This window comes from Phodopus roborovskii, unplaced genomic scaffold (assembly GCF_943737965.1).
Source record: "Phodopus roborovskii unplaced genomic scaffold, PHOROB, whole genome shotgun sequence".
NCBI classification, from domain to species: domain Eukaryota; kingdom Metazoa; phylum Chordata; class Mammalia; order Rodentia; family Cricetidae; genus Phodopus; species Phodopus roborovskii.
This window is the reverse complement of record NW_026125052.1, coordinates 20476554-20497554: the sequence shown is the minus strand read 5'-3', so window position 1 is coordinate 20497554 and position 21001 is coordinate 20476554. Positions and strand designations below refer to the sequence as shown.

At 38.2% G+C, this 21001-nt stretch overlaps 1 protein-coding gene across 12 annotated transcripts in view; it reads right to left on the bottom strand.

Annotated features, from left to right (window-relative positions):
- Positions 1–21001, bottom strand: part of Tanc2 (tetratricopeptide repeat, ankyrin repeat and coiled-coil containing 2) — a 289050-nt gene that overhangs the window by 243770 nt on the left and 24279 nt on the right. For all 12 annotated transcript variants that reach the window (XM_051178779.1, XM_051178787.1, XM_051178795.1 and 9 more), the window contains exon 2: positions 6953–7042. In XM_051178779.1, coding sequence (XP_051034736.1) covers positions 6953–7019 — 67 coding nt within the window. In that variant the 5' untranslated portion in view covers positions 7020–7042. The remainder of the gene's footprint in view (positions 1–6952; positions 7043–21001) is intronic.

Sequence of the window (21001 nt, the reverse complement as noted above, 5' to 3'; positions counted from 1 at the left end):
GAGGCTGGGCGGCGGTGGTGATGCCTTTAATCCAGGCATCTCGGGGTCTCAGTCTTCAGTCCAACTGCAGTCTCACTGAGGAAAGGATCACCCAGCCTTGGTAGAAGTAAGAACTCTCTAGTGGTTGGCTGCTTTGCTTTTCTGATCTTCAGCTTGACCCCAATATCTGTCTCTAAGTTTTTATTATTCATGCTCTTTCTTTAAAACCACACAAGAAAGGAGAGGGTGAATGAGAATGAATATGCATGAATATAATATTTGACTATAGAATGGTACCACAAATTAGCAGAAGCATGAACCTAGTATCAAAGTTTCTTTTTGTTTTGTCTTTTAATTTGAAGCAGGCATGGTGGCATACATCTGTAATCCCAGCACTCAGGAAATTGAGGCAAGAGGATGACAATGAGGACCAAACCTCATTAAAAGGAGGCTTTTTTTTTAACTTAAGAATATTTAAATTTTTTAACAAAAAAAAAGAGATATATTCAAGTGAAAAACTGTATAGTATTAAAATTATTATCTTATCTTAGTAAAAAGCACTGTAACAATAGGTGGCATAAAAATATACCATAAATGAACCTAGCCTTTAACGGCTGAGCCATTGACAACTTATGCTGGAGAGGATGTGGAGAAAGTGGAACACTCCTCCACTGCGGTGGGAGTGCAAACTTGTACAGCCATTTTGGAGATCAGTATAGGGGTTCCTCAGGAAAATGGGAATCAGTCTACTACAGGACCCAGCAATCCCCCTCTTAGGCATATACCCAAATGATCCACATCCATGCAACAAAGACATGTGCTCAACTATGTTCATAGCAGCGTTATTTGTAATAGCAAGAAACTGGAAGCAACCTAGATGCCCCTCAACTGACGAATGGATAAAGAAGATGTGGCACATTTACACAATGGAATACTACTCTGTAGGAAAAAAAAAAAAAAGATGGGATCTTGAAATTCACAGGCAAGTGGATGGAACCTGAAGAAATCATCCTGAATAAGGTAACCCAGTCACAAAAAAAGAGGAACGTGGTATGTACTCGCTCATATATGGATTTTAGACCTAGAGCAAAGGATCATCATCCTATAATTCATACCCCCAGAGAAACACGGATATAAGGAGAATTCTAAGAGATTCATATAAGGTCCCTCACAGAAGGGGAAAGGGACAAGATCTCCTGAGCTTATTGGGAAGCGTGGGGGGGGGGCAATGAATGGAGAGGGAACTAGGAGAAAGAGAAGGGGAGAAGAGGAGAGCAAAGCAAGTGGACTAGGAAGACTGAGTCAGGGGAGGAATAGACAAGAGGAGAGAGAGAGAGAGAGAGAGAGAGAGAGAGAGAGAGAGAGAGAGAGAGAGAGACCATAAAAGAGGGAGCCATTATAGGTTTAAAGAGAAAACTGAACCTAAAGAAATGTCCAGAGACCTACAAGACTGACCCCAACTAACAATTTGAGCAACAGTGGAGGCTACCATAAATGCCCTTCCCTGATAATGAGATCAACGACTAACTTATCCACCATCATGGAACCCTCATCTAGTAGCTAATGGAAACAAAAGCAAACACCCACAACTAAACACTGAGTCAAACTGGAATCCAGATGCAGAGAGGGAGGACAAGACCAGGTTGCAGAAACACACAGAGACAGCTGACCTGAACAAGGAGGAGCTAACAGGTCCTCCAGACTGATAGCTGGGAATCCAGCATGGGACTGACTCTGACCCCCTGAACATGGGTCTCAGCTAGAAGGACTGAGCAGTCTAAGGGACCTCAGACAGTGGAACCAGGATGTATTCCTGGTGCACAAAAGGACTTTGGGAACACATTCCCCATGGAGGGATACTCCCTTAACCTAAGGACTAGAGAGAAGGCCTAGTCCCTACTCCAAATGACTTGACAGATTTAGACTCCCTGGAGGGGAGGATGGGAGGGGAGAGTGGTCAGGGGGCATGAGAGGGTGGGAGAGAGGGAGGGGGGACTGGGATAGATATGTAAAATAAAAATTAAAAAAAAATTATATAAAAAAATACCATAAGAAACAAAATTAAATGTTTGACTTGTTACTTAAATCCCTTCTTAAAATGAGAAACCAGAATCTATTCCTTAATTATTTGTATTCTTGTAATATAGAATTGTAAATAGTATATCTGACATATACTTGGGTTTGTTTGTTTTCAATTTTTGTTTCTAGCTGTCCTGAAACTTACTAGGTAGATCAGGCTGGCCTCAAACTTATGGAAATATACCTGCCTCTACCTCAGAGCACTATACTTAAAAGACTCTGGCACCACACTGGGCTTACACTTGAATTTTTAAAGTAACTTATCTGTGGAAATAATGCCTAATTAGACCAGTTCAGATAGCTCAACTTAATCTTTTTTCAAATATTAGCTTTTTACCAAGGAACATTTAGCAAGTCACCCTTGCTAATTCTTAAAACTGCCATCCTGCTTTGAGATATGGGTCAGGCAAAGCCTTTTCTTTTTAAAATGACAAGAGGGGTGGAGCACACTGACCTCCCCATCAGAAAGCCTTCTCTGCATTAGTGTCAAGATGAATGCAGTACAGCCCTGGTGAGGGGAAGCACAGACAGTTGCCAACTCCTGGCTGGGGATCTACACAGAACAGTCCTCTGAAATTGCCAGCAGGCACTCACTGCCTTTTAAAACCATACCTATTGGTGGACAGCATTCAGTCTGTTACAGGAAATGATGACACACAATTAACCATATGACCGTTTATTTATAACTGACAAGATAGTTTTGGCTTTAAAGTCACTTGCCTAGGGTCACGCTTAGTAAACTGTATTTTAACAGGGATATGTTTTGTGCTAATAAAACTTAACCCTAAAATATTAAGAAAAAAACAGAAGCTGAGTTTGGTGATGTATATCTTTATGTAACTGTAACATTTAGGAGACTGAGGCTGGAGTGATGGTACAAGTCTGAGACCAGCCTAGCTACAAGAGAATTCATTCAACCCTTAAAAAAAAAAAAAAAAAGAAAAGAAAAAGAAAAAAAAATACAATATATGAGCTTAATTGATCACTTATGAAAGATTTATCGAAGAACTCCGATCAGAACTAAGAAATGACTGTGTTAATCTCAAGTGCCTTATATAAAAGTTGAGAAAAGGGAGAAACTACTATAGATAGAAATTCATTTCCTTTTAAAAAAAAAAAATGGGTCACAAAAAAAGCTTGTGTTGATAGCATAAACTCTACAGAGTTTCCTGTCTTCCCTCTCCATCAGCAAAGATGGAAACTGCAAACTCTGTAAGTAATAAACTATAAAAGTACAGTGAAAAAAAATGGGGGGACTAAAATATTATAGTGTGCCACTAAAAGAACTTACAGTTATAAAACTGCTTTAGAGGCCTAAGGAAAAATAATCCCCATGCTATAATAAGGATAAATTTAAAATGAGCTCAGGAAATGAAGGTGATTACACTGAAAAAAAATTTAATACATGTTTCTAGATAGCAAATCACTGAATAGATGATCACTGTGCATATTACATTGGCCTGAACAATGCAATGCAGAAACCAGCCAGTCTTAACCAAAAATTCCAGAACAAATGATTTCCTCTGTTCCTTTCACTTCCCAAGCACTGTACTAAGCAACCTCATTATCCTCTCTGCCTCTGCATCCCTAGGATTATTTCTTTAACCTTCTCATCTTCTCTTAACAGTGAGATTACTGTAATCATTTGTTTTCTCTCTTTCTAGACTTGATAAATTGCTCAGGCTAGCCTCTAACTACTGAGCTAAAAAGTTTCCCCTGCCTCAGCCTTCTGAATAGCTGTGATTACAGTTGTGTGTCACTGTGACCAACTATAGTTCCTATACACTGATAACACAGTTGTTTTCCTTAAAATGTTATTCATTGTGACAAACAGGATACAACAACTGAAAACAGAATGAAGTGCTCAGGCATGGTAGGTGGTGAATGTCTTTTAATGCCAGCACCTGGAGGCAGTTCAAGGCCAACCAGGTCTATCCAGCAAGTTCCAAGCCATTCAGGACTCCTTAGTGAGACCCTGTCAAGAGGGTGAGGGGACTGACGGGGATGGTGGTCATAAAATGTATCTTCCTAAGTTAAAAACAAATAATGGAGCAGGAAAATAAGACGTGTAAGATAAAAAGTTATTGCTACTACAGAGACAAAAAAGGGGGGGTACAAAAGTTAAGGAAGACTGTAAAAAGGGGACAGTGTTAGATCTGGTGGCCAGCAAAGGCCCTAATGAGAAGATGACATCTGAGCTTTACGGAAGGAAGGAACCTAACTAACACCCTAAGTATAAGGAACAACACACATAAAAGACAAAGTAGGAGAAGGCACATGGCTGAAACAGAGTAAAAGGAGGTAAAAAGGGTTATAGGGAATGGAAGTCAAAGGCAATTAGTAACGTAACTTAAGGAGATACAAACAATATGAGCTTCTAATCAACCCAATATTGGTTTCTTATTTAACGACTGTATTACACCTGTGTGCTAAACATGTACTATGTGTCACTGAATTACATATATCCCCGGGCCAACTAACTATATAATGTTAAGCTAAAGTTTTTACCCTTCACCCATAAAATGCTATAAAGACAAAATGAGGTAATTAATACATGTGAAAGTTATTTTTGTGAAACACAGGATACTTGTGAATGTAAGGTAACTTATTTAATACATGCTTCACTGAACACAATTCTGGACACATGGTCTCTTTAGATTCTCTTACAATGAAATACATAGGTGAGTAAATAAAAATATAGAGACAGTAGGAATAAAAGGAAGCATGCATGCATTTCTGATCCTTGTGATAATTAAACTATAATAGGGAAGCATTTCTGGGAGCTCATAAACAATACAAAGTGTTACACTGAATTTCACATTAGGGGGACAGGTAATAAACACTCTAGTAGTGTGGGCAAAAGATTGACCACCGTGAGCCAGAGTGAAATATAAGTGCAACTCTAATGGCTGAGAAAGATTTGTTTTTTAAGTGACTCAAGTATAAATGGTGAGCCTATGCCAGACAAGATCAATGTCATGGTTAAGGAGAAAACATAAGGTATTATAAAGATTGAGTTGTATAAAATAGAAACTTTCATAAGCATAGACAAGTTAGGACAGGTCCTGCCAAACTAAGTTTGTAATAGTTCTTTATTTAAAAAAAAAAAAAAAAAAAAAAAAAAAAAAAAGCTGGAAACACAGCTCAATGATAGAGTGCTTGCCTAGCATGTGCAAGGCCTTGAGTTTAATCTTTAATACACTTCACTTCTCAAAAAAGGGGGGAACAAAAGCAAGTCAGAGAAAACAATTTATGGCTATAAATATGGCTATAAATTTTCAGGTAACATTCATGATTATGAGAACATCTAGATAATTATCTGAGACGATATTTTTAAAAAGAAAACAATGTAGAATAATTTATTGACTGACATGTATTTTAAGGACAAAATGGGAAAGAGGAGAAATTCTTTGTTGGTAGGAAAGAGAGAGCAGAAGAAGATGTGCTTATCTATCAGTCTGCAGCTCAGAACTATATTCTAAGATCTAAGGAAATCTGCTACAGGCTTCTACAATGAAAGCTAGTACTCTGATAAAATTTAGAACCATGACAGTAATTTACTAACTTTAAACATGGGTAGAAGACTGATCTGCAAAGACAGAGACCCACTGAGATCAATAGGAATCAGCAAAATTTATAAGGACTGTGTAGACTGGCTGGGTGAACACAATCAGCAAATACATAAATGAAAGAATCTGGTTGTGCTCAATAAAACATTTTTCCAGCTGATATTTTGAGAGAGGATACTATGTAGCCTATGATGGCTTTTAACTCACTAGGTAGGTTACTCAAGCTAGCCCTGAATTGCTATCATCTTGCTTCTTCTTTTCAACACAACACAATTGCTGCTTCCAGGTCATGGTTTGCTAACCCTTGTATAGAAGATGAATGCCTCCCTACTCATTCTATTACCCTACAAGATTTTCTGCAATTGAAGAGATCTACACAGACATAAGAGACTCACAAAAATCAAGTAAGATAAGAGAAAGAAAATTATACATCTAAGTGTATCATGTCAGACACCGATGGCCAAAGTAAAGAAAAATAAAATAAAAATTTAGCATCTGTAATAGTTCAATGGACAAACAATGAGAAGTATTCTTTCTTCTCAGATAATATAACTCAGTAAGGCAATTAAAGAAACTATTTCAGTGCTTAATGAAAAAGAACTTCCCATCTTGTTTGATACCCAGAGAGTGACTTTCAAACTAAAGGAAAAGATGGAAGTGTAGAGTGGTAGAATGCTTGTGCTTACCTACTATGCACGAAGCCCTGAATTAGATCCCTAGAAGTATGAGAGGGAGGAGGGATGAGAATGTTACAGGCTAACCCACAACTGGTCTGGCTCTCTCTGCTTTCTGACCTGGCGGCTATTTAAGATAGGAGTAGCAACCTCATGTTATCACTACCAGAGATGAGTTGCTCCCACTGCCATGCCTTCACTGTATCCCCTTAGACCATGAGCCAGAATAAAGCATCTCCCTTAAGATGCTTCGCTCAAGTATACTTCTATCTTTCTGTACAAATCTATGGGGAAAGTCCTATTTTTAATGGTTTCTTACACTAATAGCATCTATTACTATAATAAACTCCTGTGTTAATTTTAAAAATAAGCATATGTCTAGAGTTTTTAATAGACAAATATCCAGAAATATTATTCTTTCATAAAATAGAAATAAGTACTTTTTCCTCACAGTGTTTCTTTAGCAGACTGTTGTTGATAAATATTCAAGTGTTCCTACCTTCTAATAAAGAATATAGCAGTGTATAAGAATGTAAACCAAATTGAATAAACTATTCAATAAAATTGAAGCATGGCAGCATTAGTTCAGACCCCTAACACAACTTGTACTTCTAAACTATCACACCGAGTAAGCGTAGGGCAGTCACTTACCACTTGACCTGTTTTTCCGACTTGATTTCCCACCAGTAAGAAGCATCTTGAGACTATTCCGAAACATGGTTGTGCTCTTTTAATATAAAACTGTAAAAGAAAAACATGAAAAATAAGCTTAACAAGACATTTTTCCATACAAAATACTTGTAAGTTTAGTTTTAAAAGCATATCTGTGTATGTAGCTAACCTTTCCCTTTTTCTTCCCCGCCCCCCCCATCCCCGATGCCAGCCAGAAGCAAAGTGTGCTTTTCCTGGTATTTTGGGCTCCATTCTTTCTCTAAAGCTCCCTTCCTCACCATGTGGCTTGTTGCCCACCATGTGGCTAACCGCCACACTAGCTTGACTCAAACTATATGCCCCCCCTTCTCTTCTCCTCTTCCAGGCAGCTGCCAAGACTTACAGCTTGCCTGCCCTGGGGGTTTTCTTTTAAACTCTAATAAAACTATCCTCAAGCTTTTGTTTGAGTGCATTCTTAATTTTTTTTTTATTAATAAGACTAAGAATCTCAACAGAGGACCCCAGTTTCCCTAGTATCTTAAGGCAACCACGAATAGAATCCTCAAATTTTCTAGTAACAACAAAAATAAAGATTCACAGAAATAATTAGGTAGCTATAAATACATCCTACATTTCATTCAACTCTCCAATTCTGAAACAAATTCTCTGTCTCCTCTTTCTCCTGGCTCCTTCCTCCATCCTCCCTCTGCCTTCCCTCCCTAGCGTGCGCACACGCACACGCGCGCACACACACACACACACACACACACACACACACTTTACAAAACTACATAGTTCCCATTTACAAGTCAAAATTGGTCTGCCCTGAGCAGGCAGGGAAAACATGAGCCTGCCCAGCACAATTAAGACAGAGTGGGAGAAGACCCACACACTGACCAGGGGACCAGCCCCTTGTAGGGCCACTAGTTGGGCACTATTGTGGTGAGCAAATACACGGTGGAGTATGGAAGAGAGAGGAAGACAGGATAGTTCATGTCCTGTAGAGAGAGGCAATCTGAAGAGGTAAAGGCAGTGAGGAGCAGGCTAAGGTGGGTGGCCTGCTTGCCATCTGGGGCCTGGGCTACTGCCAAGGGTCAGGTCTGGGTCTGCAGTAGCTGAAGTCTCTGTTGATGTCCATGGCTCCTGTTACCACAGAAGGCCAAGAGGATAAGGCTGTACAGAGTTGGCCTCACCCTTCACTGGCTGCAGCACTAAGGAAAACTAGCACTCCGGAGAACAGGCCCTGCACTTCTCCTGGGCAGCATAGTAGAACTGACCCTATGGACAGGGTCACTGGTGAATGGGCCCTGAGAACATGAGCATCAGAGAACTAGCCCCACCCCTATGGCAGATGGGAATGCTGGCCTTGCCTCTCACCAGCTGTAGCAATCAGAAGAGTGACCCCTGCACCTTGCCTGGGCAACACAGAAGAGCTGACCTTGATGGTGTAGAGCTGGCCCTGAGGGTATGAGAGCAGGAGAAATGGCCCTTGCCTTTGCTGCTTACTGTATAGAGTGAGCTAGATGGAGCAATGCTGGAGAGCTCACCCTGGTAGAGAGGATGAGGGAGAGCTGGTGAGCTGACCAACCCAGCAACCACCCAGGCCCAAAACCAAAAATATGAGTTGTACCATCCCAACATCCACCCCATCTATGACCTGCTGGACCATGTGTCCTGCAGACCCAAAGCTACAGGATCTCCATGACACAGAACAACAATAGGATATCCAAGAGGAGCCCCAGTGAGGGCACGGTATTTATAGTGTAGTAGAAACCTGAGGCCTCAAACCAGACCAATGACTCATTGCAAGTAAAGATGTATGGACTAATCTCACTGTGTCATAGTACAGATTTCATGACAAGGTTTTTTCCCGTTACATTTTATTATTATTATTTTATCTGGTGGAGAGGCTGCAAAGGCACAAAGCAGATATGAAGGGATGGGGAAATGATTGGATTGAAAAGCATGATGTAAAACCCACAAGGAATCAATAAAAAGCTAAATTAGAAAAAAATCAACATACAAGCTACATTAAATAAACTCATCAGATTGTGTTTATAAATTGTAAGTGCATATATATCCATAATAAATAAAGAATAAGGCACAATGAAAGTTGAGAAGGAGTGGGCAAGAATACTTGAGGCGTTGGAGAGGTTAGAGAGGAGTGAAATGATATAAATATGGCACTTATATATGAAAGTCACAAAGATTTTTAAAAGCTGTCATGAAGGTCCTATTTTATATGTTATTTTTAACATGAAAACATAAAAATAATTCTCATCTGTGATAGTGATGAGCTTTTTTTTCCCTCTGGAACTATTAGCCACAATACATCTTTCCTTCTATTGAATGAAAGAAAGAAAGAAAGAAAGGAAGGAAGGAAGGAAGGAAGGAAGGAAGGAAGAAGCCAGAATTACCTCACCTCTGAAGACTGCTGATGCTCATGAACCAGACCCTCTCTCCTCTGTACTGCTCTAGGTCAAAGAAAAACCCAATTGTGCTTTTCATCACATCCCCTAATACTATTTGCAAGAACTCTGATTTAAAAAAAAAAAAATCATCTGTTGCTGATGCCATGATGATGTCCACACCAGAGCTGCAGCTGAGGGCTGTCTGGGTCTCCGGCCCTACTGCAGCTAGGTCTGTGTCAATTTCCAAGACTCCTGTTACCACCAAAGGTCATGTGGATGTCAGAGATCTGGGACGATGTTAGTGTCTAAGGGCCATGCTGCCACTGGGGTCATGCTGGTCTGAGTGACCTCCAGTGCCTTCTTGGGGCAATGTTGACATCCAGACCTGGTTGCTGCTATGAACCATATCTGGGCCCATAGTCTCATGGCAGCTGAGATTTGTGTTGAAGTCTGAGGCCCATGTTGCCACCAAAGGTTACATGGAAGCCTGGGATCAGACTACAACCTGTGGCCTTGTTGGTATTCAGGGGCTATGCCACCAGAGCCATCCTGAACTGAGTGGCCTGTGCTTCCACTGAAGCCAAAATGTTGTCAAGTCCCAACTACTGCCTAGGGCCATGTCTGAGTCCGTGGTCCTGCTGCAGCTGGAATCTATGTTAATGTCAGTGGCCTGTGTCACCTCAGGGAACCACAGGAACCAATCATGATGAAATCAGAAGACCATGCTGAGTCACCCCTCCCTTAATGGGGCCCTAGGATAGCTGGCCCTGCCCCTTGCTGAACACTGCATCAAGAGAGCTGCCCACCCCAACCTCCTCCACCACCACTCAGGAGAGATGGCCCTGCCCATACCTGTGAAACTGATCCCGATGGCATAGGGGAGCTGACTCTGTCCCTCACCTGAGGGGGGACAGTCCCAGTGGCTGCACTGACAACTTGGCTCAGCTATGACCCAGGTCCATAACCAGGCCTGGTGTTGGCCCACCCGTCATGAAGGGACTAGTCCTGTGAAACAATACCCACAGGATCTTCATGACTCAGGGAATCTGCAGGATATCTGAGAAGAGTTTTGGTGTCAGTGATGATGGTGTACCAGAAACCAGAGGCCTTGAACCAGGCCAAAAATTCATGGCAATGAACATTTGCAAGTAAAGCTGATTAAACAAAATGGTATACTGTGAGACATACCTCAGCTCCCAATGCAGAGGTGTTGGGAGAGGCAGGAATGATGGAGGGTTGAAGAGGACTTTTGTTTTTCTTTTTGTTTGCTTGTTTTGACTTTTTTTTTTTCTTTGTGGGGAGCACTGCAGGGGTAAGGGGAGAATATTGAGGGACTGGGAGATAAGCGGGACTAGGGTGCATGATGTGAATCCCCATAGATTCAATAAAGAAATTATGTTTTTAAAAAGTCATCTGCCTTTAGTTTTTTGCATAACTGTTATTCTCCTTTGTACTGAACAATCATAACAACATTCTTTTATATGTTACATACAAAAATAAACAAACCCTGCCTCTATGTTCCCTTGTGGTCCAACTACCATACCTCCAGCCTTGTTCTTCTTTCCTGTGGCCTGTGAAGGAAACTGCACAAGCATGAAGAGCTGGAATCAACAGAAACTATCCAAATCAAAGCACAAAAATGGGTTAGAAAATATGGAAAAGAATATTAGCATCATAGGCAGCCCATTGAAAAGTTGTAGCATGCAAATAACCAAAAACTCATAAATAGAAAACTAGAAGTTATAAGAAGCAAGAATTTTCTAACTAATCAGATATATGAAGCTATGGCTATTTAAAAAAAGAAAGATGAAAACAAAAGAACCAAGCAATCACAGCCAAAGTGCTAACAACATCTATAACAGAAAGAAATCTCTGAAACAGCTAAACAAAATGCTGTGTATTTAAAATAGCAACAATCACAGACTAAGAGATGACTTTCAACAGAATGAAGGACTGAAGACAATGTAAGACTTCTTTAAGATTCTGACTGAATGCTGCACTGTTTAATGAATATTAAGTAAAAAGGTTGTTTTAAAAACAAAATCTGACTAAAAGTACATACCAATCAAGAAGTCTATTCTCAGGCAGGGAGATGGCTCAACCTCTATAGGTACTTGCCACCGAGACTGGTAACCTGACTTCCATTCCTGGAACTTACATGGCAAAAGACAGTGCCCCAACATCAGGTTGCCCTCTGCGCTCCGCACATGGACCACTAAACAAGCATGCCTAGATACTCACACAATGAAAATAAACGTTTAAAAAAAAAATCTATCACTTTCCCCAGGAGAAAGAGAAGGGGAGAAGAGGAGGGGAGAGGAGAACATGAGGGAGCAGGAAGACTGAGTCGGGGGAAGAATAAAGAGGAGAACAAGAAGACAGATACCATACTAGAGGAAGCCATTATAGGTTTAAAGAGAAATCTGGCACTAGGGAAATGGCCAGATACTTACAAAGATGACCCCAATTAACAACCTAAGCAATAGTGGAGAGGCTATCTTAAATGCCCTTCCCCTATAATGAGTTTGATGACTACCTTAAATGCCATCCTAGAGCCTACATCCAGTAGCTGATAGAAGCAGAAGCAGACACCCACAGCTAAACACTGAGCTAAACGCAATGGAATCAGGATGTATCCCTAGTGCAGGAATGGACTTCAGGAGCCCACTCCCTTAGCTTAGAGACATGGGAGGAGGGCCTAGGCCACACCCCAAATACTTGACAGATTTTGATGATCCCTCATGGATGGCCTCACCCGGCTTGGGGAGTAAATGGGGGATGGTATGGGGGGGGGTTGTGGGAGACATGGGAGGTTAGGAGGGAGAGGGAATTAGGATCGATATGTAAAATAAGAAAAAAGATATTAAATAATAAAAAAATCTATCTTAGATTTTAAAATTCTTTGAAAATGACATAAAACTTGTTTCTAAAAACCAAAACCAAAACCAAACAATGTAGGAGTAGCAAATAGGGTTCTTCTAATAGGAAAGTAATACACAAAAATCAGATATGCAAGAAGAATGACAGAATGGGTTAACAGGCTAGTACACATGAACTATAAAATAGTATCAAAAGCTTGGTAACTTTAAAATACATGTAAAGGCTAGGGAAGCAGATCAGTGGTACAGAGCTTCCCAGTGTACATAAGGCCCCATGCTCAATCCCAGTACTACAATAAATAAAGCATAGACAAACTTAAAATGATGACAACAACCTAAAAGGCAGAAGTAGGGTAAATTAATTAAAGTTTCTGAGATATCTTTTGTCTGCAAACAGAAATATTATAATAATACTTTAATTTGGGATATTCTTCACTTAATGGAATTTGGGATGCATAGATTATGCACTTGTCAAAATTCAGCAAATGTTTACAACAAATTTACATATTATATGTAAATTTTAGCTCAAAAGAACAAAATAAAATTTCAGCTCTAATGATTTCATGCTTAAATATTTACCAAGATCATGCTATACAATATATTTTAATTTGAAATTAATCAAAAATGATATAGGCAGGTGAAGACATGCAAGGCAGATAAATGAAAGTAATCACAACAAAACGCTAACCACAGAATTAGGCATGTGGTGCTCGGCTTTAATCCCAGCAGAGGCAGGTGGATCTCCATGAGTTCCAGGACAAGAGCTACATAGTGAGACACTGTCTCAAACATTACATAGTGAGACACTGTCTCAAACATCCCTTCCCCCAAGACAAACACACAAAACTATTAACCATATAATATTGTAAAATATTTGTACACTGTGTGAAAATATATTGCTGTGATTGGGGTAATAAAAAATTGAATGGCCAATAGCTAAGAAGAGGCTAGGTGGGACTTCCAGGAATAGAGAGCATCTAGGAAGAAGAGCAGAGTTGCCAGTCAGACTAGAAGGAAGCAGCATGAGTAACATGGAGAGATGAGGTGACAAGCCACATGACAGAACGCTGATTAAAATAAATGGGTTAAATTAAGTTTTAAGAGCTAGTGACTATTCATGTATTAACTAAAACTTGCGCTGTCAATGACTTATAGCTGCTCCTCACTTAGGAAGAACTGCCCTTTGCACAATGGAATTAGCCTTGTACAAAAACTTTCATGTCTCACTGTCCTCACTGTGGAATGTTCTCAATGACTGATTAAAACAGAGGTACAAAAGATGAGCTTCCTAAACTCCAGGAGGCGATGACTATGTAATAAGATTCCTATATCAAAGATTCATCCATACTTCTTATACTTTATTTTTCTTTAAAACTTCATCTCCTTGGCTAAAGAGATCACTCAGTGGGTCAGAGAACAAGTATAAAGAACTAAGTTCAGCTCCTACTGCCCATGTGAAAGCAGCTAGGTGGTAACCCCAGCACTGTAGGGCTGGAGACCGAGGACTGATAAGAGTTTCTGGCTGCCAGCCTAGCCTAACTTAGGTTCCACCAGACCCTGTCTTTAAAAAATAATAAGGAAGAGTGATAAAACACCCTCGGCTTCTGAGAGGGTGAGCAAACGGGTATACAGACCTTTACCACACACAGAGGTGGGCATGTAACACACACACACACACACACACATGTTCAATGTTAACTGCCCACTAATATAAGCTCTAGGATGGCAGAGGAATTGCTTAATTCACTGTTGCACAGATAATATCTAAACACTAAAAATGTACATGTATTAAATTTACCAGTTATATTTTATCTGCATATCACTGTCCACATCAAACCCTTACAGAGACAGCTGATCTTGAGGATTTGAAAGAACACGGAGGAGCATATGTGAGGGAATGGAGGGAGAAAGGGGAAGGGAGATTATGTAATTATACTCTCAAAAAATTTTTAAAAAGAAAAGTAAGTAATAAAAGGGAAGAAACAATTGGAGGGAGAATCTATTAACAGGGAAATATTTAAATATTGGCACTGAAATACTATAAATTATAGAATATAATGCATGGTTCTAAAAGATAAAGCATGTCTCTTTGTTCTAAGATGAAAATCTACCCAATTTTTATCCCTAAGAGAAAGAAACAAGTCAAAGTCACATGCACAATATGATCTTCTTACTGCTACAATATTTTAATCTATGCACTTAAAGGAATATATATATAACCATGGGCTTATGAGAGAATACACAAAAAATTTTATATAGTTCCCACAAGAGATAGATAGGACTAAAAGTGAAATAAATAAAATTCAATGTTACACACACTTGCTCACCATCTCTAGTTTAAAAATGTTTTCATTATCCCAAAGTATCTATTCATCATTGAAATCAGCACAGATTTTAATTATTAAGTCAGTAAAATCCTGTGAAACTCCAAAAAGCAGATAAAATATCAGAGTGGAGGCTTTCTTGATTTTTCTCCTCAGATAATTTCCCTATCAAGCCACAATGTCCCACTATATGATACTAACATGTACACCAAAAACATACAAAATCATTTCTGAGAGCTTAGATTTTTAGATTCTTTCATTCATTTACCATCTAATAAAATATTTTAATGTTAGTGTGTACACCTCTGTTCTCATCAATTCAGTGAAAGGTCACATGAGAAGGTGTCTTTACAGGACTGCAACTAATATCCCTGTGCCATTTGCTTTCTTTGGTTTCCCCCAAACATATCTAGTATGTTCTTAAAGTTAAACTATTACTTTAAAGGAATAAGTCCAGGCACTAAGAAGTCTCATAAACAACATCAAGAAATAACCAAAACATGCATAAACATTGCAAGTATCTTTTGTTTGCTTTGCTTTTTGAGATAGGGTTTCTCTGTGTAGCCTTGGTTGTCCTAGAACTAACTCTGTAGACCAAGTTAGCCTCAAACTCACAGAGATCTGCCTGCCTCTGCCTCTCAAGTGCTAGGAAGAAAGGTGTGTACCACCACTGCCTGGCTAAAATATCTTATTTTAGCACATGCTTTGGGAAAAAAAATCTTCAAAATTTATATTCTTATGGTTTGCAATGTTTCTCTGATTCTAAGATATGTAACATAACAGGTGGCCCATGGCTTTGGATCTTTTTCTAGTATTAACTATAAACATATAAATGTCTCCTAGTCTTCTATTTATTGGTGCTTATTAAAATCAAACTATGTATAAGCCTTAAACAGCCACTACAGGCAATTTTTAGAAGGTTAAAACTTTTTGCCTAAAGTGAGCATTTAATATGATAATCAGAGTTAAAGAGAAATGAACCCAAGTACCATCCATAATAGATGGTGCTGTGCATTATCAGCGTTTACAAGAAAGGGAGATTAGAGGTTTAAGTGAACAAGTATATGCTTAATGTGTGCTTTGGCATAAGAAAATAATTTGTTAAAAATCCTTCAAAATAAGTTCAAAATCACATTTACACAAAACCTCATTTAGCATTTAAAAATGTTACCATCCTAAAGGAAAGCAGAACACTAGTCATCTCCCAGGCATGTCAGAACTAAAACCAGTGCTGGCTTTAAAAATCAAAATGTCTAAATCATACTCACTGAGATTCACCTTGTCATTTGTGTCCTAATTCTGGATCCCTAATTGTATACCATTAAAGATTTCTAAAGTTTTTCCTCATTTATTTTCCTCAAAATTCTTGATTTGTCTATTTTGGGCTGTAGACCAAGACAATTGCACTGTAACTTTGTAAACCATCCTTACATGAACACCATTACAGTTCTCAACATGGAATAGGAAACCCCATTACAGCTTGACCAAAGCTTAAGTGTTGAAGAGAAATAATTAAAACATCTAAGACATCCTGAAAACAGTAATCTGATTTCCCAGATATTTATCTGTTTCTTGCAAGAAAAATTACTCTCATTAATAAAAATGTTACGTGAATAAAAAAGATAGTAGTTATTAGACTTACTTTAAGTAATAACATGCTAGTTTAAAAGATCAGGTTTAATTAAGATATGTCTAAAAGTACTCATATAAAGTATTTACTTAAATGTGACTCGAAGTGAACAAAATTATGTCAACAATAGAATGCATAGGGGGATGGGCTTTGGACAGGTTAAACTGTGCTCATACCTCTGTCCCTTCTAATGACTTGTTGTGGGGCTGTACCACACTTAGCCTCTGACTCTCAGTTTCTCCTTGGCAATGAACATGCCCAATGTGTAAGATTATTTTAAAGAACAAAAATGCATGATTGCCTGCCATCTATTAATAGCTAGTTATCTAGCCAAAAATTCTACTAGCTTCCATACCAGATGAATCCTAGTTTTAGATAAGGAAGTACCTAAAATAACAGCTTCTCAAACTCCCCTGCAGCCTACAACCAAACATGTAGCTCACTTAATATCAATGAGATCAAAACAAAGGGTTTTTGTGAGCAACACCTTTAAGGAACAGTCTGGAAACACAACAGCCACCTTGAGAATCCTGTGTGCCCTTAATGACACTGGAGAACTGACATAAACCCTTAACTGCCTATATATAAATTCCTTATTACCAAAAGAAAACTTCCTATTTGATTAAGCCCATGCATTTAGGTTTTTGTTACACGAGGCTGAACACAATCCTAACTGAATATGTAAAAAGTCTGGGAAAAGGATACAACCAGTTCAATAAAGACATTTATTCCCTGGAACATCCCCAGTATCATTTAACAGTCCGTATTAACACTGGCAGCATTAAATTATTTATTAGTAAAATGATGGGACAGTGAGATGTTAACACATATAAAACTCAATTATTAAAAATAGGTATTATAATAATTAAGATTAAAATCCTGTAAGTAGATGATCAAAGAAGGGTAGCTTTAACCATGAAATGTTTTTGGTGGAGTAGAAACTAGGTGAGAATTTGGTAGTGACAGCATAAATGCTCAGACACTGCCATTTGCAGATTACTTTATACCACAACCCCTAGGCTACTATCACAAATGCTGTGGCATAACTGTATGGATTTAAAACAGCTGTTATAAATTTAATGAAAAATAAAGGTTCAAATCATTGAGATGGTTTGGGAAAGTAAACAAGTACAACAGTGTATTCTATTTTCAGTAGAGTAAAATTTAAAATTATTATTTTAGACTTATTATTTTTATGTGTATTGTGTTTTGCCCACATGTGTATCTGTTCCACAACCATGCAGTACCTGTACAGGCCAGAAAAATGCATTGATCTCCTAATAAATTATAAATTATAAAAAGTTATGAGCTGCCATGTAGGTACTGAGAATAAAACCTAGGTCCTCTGGGAGAACAACAGTGCTCTATCCACTGAACTATCTCTCCAGCCCTAAGACAGATCCTGGCCTACAGAGCAAATTCCAAGACAGCCAGGGTTACATAAAGGAACCCTGTCTCGAAAAACCAAATAAACAAATAAACAAAATAAAATAAACCCCATATCCCCACACTTTATAGCTCCTTTCCTACCATGTAAGAATTTCAAACTTGTCTACAACAGTAGTTCTGAACCTGTGGGTCACAACCCCTTAGGGTCTTATATCAGATAGTCTATTAAATTACAATTCCTAACAGTAGCAAAATTATAGCTATGAAGTAACAGCTATGAAATGATTTCTATAACTGGAAATCACCACAACATAAGGAATTGTATTAAAGGGCTGCAGCATTAGAAAGGCTGAAAACCACTGCTCTACAAATTATCCCAGTCTTCATCTTCACTATGCCTCTTTCAAGAGCTATTAAATCCTGTTTTCTCTATCAGTTTTTCTGATAATATTCATATGAATTCACAACATTAAAATGATTCTTCTAGATATACTTCTGGAAAAACATACTTTTGTAGAAATTTGTCAAGAGGAATAAAATGAAGATCACTAAAGAAATACTTTGATTGACAGTTCATGAAATTCACTTTAAAATTAAAGAACAATATTATATAGGCATTGGGAGGGGAAGTAGAGTATTTTAAAATCTAGGATGGAAGAGTTTCCTAAAGTCAAGATTCAAATTCCAGAATGCTTGAAGGAAAAAAATTATTTATGCATAAAATTTATAAAATAAAAAAAATGCCATACCCAAATTAAATAATAAGCAAATAAGCAATCGGGAGAAAATACATATACATTCTAGCAAAGCATTCACATATAAAACATAAGTAAATAATTTTAAAAGTATATTCAAGACAGGTACAGTGGCACACACCTCAAATCACAGCTACTCAGGAGGCTCAGACTTAAGAACTACAAATTCTGTCCCTTAGACAATACAGTGAAACTCTACCTCAAAAAATAAAATTCTATGTGTGTATATATATGCATAAAATTACACACACATAAATATACTGAATATTCATTTTAGAAAATAAAAATTAAGGAAATCTTTTCAAAACAGAAGTTATGATGATAAAGTTAAATTCAGAGGGCAGATTCAGGGAACTTTGAGACTTTCTGAAAATGTGAGAACTTCTAAAAGAAAATAAAAATAAATGATGGAGAAAATTTTAAAAAAAGTGTAAGAAAACCTTTCCATAGTATGGCTATGTGGATTGTACCCAGGACCTTATGTATGCATTGTATCACTGAGCTATAACCCCAGCCTCTTTTTATTTTATTTATTTATTTATTTATTTATTTTATTTTATTTTTTTTGACAGTCTTGTTACATTGCCCAGACTAGCTTAGGCCTTGGATTTGAGATCTTCCTGAGTCAAATTTCCCAAGTGGTCTGAGCCACTAGGCCCAGCTATTATAAAATAATCTTCCACTGCAACATACTGAACACCGAATTGACCAAGACCTACATATCATATAACTGCAAAAACAGAGAGAGAAGAAGATCCTTACAAAGTAACATTAATTCCCACAACAAAATGTTAGAAATGTCAAAGTGCAAAATAATATATTGTGTAGTGCCTTTTTCAACACAGGAGGAAATAACAAAACATAAATGTATATGCTAATTTTCAAGAAATAATACAAGACGTATAAAGCAAAAACACTTGTTATCTAGGCTGTAAAGTGACTCAACTATTAACACTGAAAGAGAGCTCTAAAAACTCGCCAGAGCAGATACAAGCCCTTCTGCTGAAAAAGTCCCAATCCCCTCAAAACATTTGAAGCCAATGGTGGGCTAAAATAAACTCTAGCTAGGATGAAGTCCCAAGATAAAACAAGCTGATGCAACCCCACAACCAGTCACTAGACTGATGGGTTTCCCTTCACTTTTACCATTCTTATATAAAACTGCTACTTAGAAAGGATTAAGAGAAATAAGAAAATGTGGCTTAAACTATTATAATAAACACCTTATTGTCTCTCTGCTCCAAATTCTTTCTTCATTTGTTCTGAAAATAGACCTGAGCCCTTTGGATGTATTTTCTTTGCCAGCTGGCGCAGTGGTAAATTTCATAGGTAGAGGGCACTGGCAAGAACTTGTGGGAAGAAATGGTTTTGCTTCTAGGTTCCAGAGCATGTGGCTTCAGTATTTGATTCCTATAGCACAGGCAGCTGCTTTAGCATCAAACTACTCACTAGAGTATGTGCAACTTCCCCAGCCCACCACTCCTGTAATTGTGTAGCATCAAGAGTACCCAACAGTGAGAACTTCACTCTGGTGGTTTTATACTGGGACATTTACCATGTCAAGAGAGGATTTCTAGAGGCCAAATTTCAAGACAGTTCCACCTGTGTGATACCACCATACAATTTCTCTGCTATTCAAAGAGCCATGGTCATGTCCTTTCCAGCAGGCCATGGAGGAACATGCTTCTTGAACTTTCTAAGTACAGAAGTAATGATTCCTCTTTTTAAGTTACACGCTATTATCAGTCTTCCTAAAGAAGCTCTCATTACTCTAATCTCTTTTTATTTATTTTTTTGTTTTGGTTTTTCGAGACAGGGTTTCTCTGTATTGCTTTGGAGTCTGTCCTGGAACTAGCTCTGAAGACCAACGCCCAGCCCAATTTCTTTTTATAACTATTAATTCATTATACTAAATGTTCCCTATTCAAATTACTATATAGTACTTTTTCATAACTAAATATAAAACAGATACTAAATAATAATAATAAAATAAAAACATAAAGTCGGACATGGTGGTACACACCTTTAATCCCAACACTCAAGAGGCATAGGCAGGCAGATCTCCGTGAGTTCAAGGACAGCCTGACTACAGAGGAAGTTCCAGGACATCTAGGGCTATTACACAGAGAAACCCTGTCTCAAAAAACTAAAAATAAATAAAAATAAAAAATAAACCAAACTAAATAATAATTCATTATAATTCATGTACATAAAGTAGAACACTAGGCAAAATTAAAACAAACGTTGGCTATTGGTTGGAAGAGACAACTGCATAAAATGAAGGATGACTTTGCTGCATTATTTATAATAGCCAGAACCTGGTAGCAACCTAAATGCCCCTCAACTGAAGAATGGATGGAGAAAATATTGTACATTGACACAATGGATTGCTACTCAGCAGGGGGGAAAAAATGGAATCTTGAAATTTACAGACAAATGGATGGAACTAGGAGAAACCTTCCTGAGTGATGTAACCCAGTCACAAAAAGACAAACATGGTATGTGCTCACTCGTATGAATTTTAGACACAGAGCAAAGGATTACCAGCCTATAATCCATACCACCAGAAACAAGGAGGATCCTCAGAGAGACATACATGGTCCCCCAGAGAAGGGGGGAAAAAATTCCCAAATATTGTTTTTAAATGTTTGTTTTCATTTA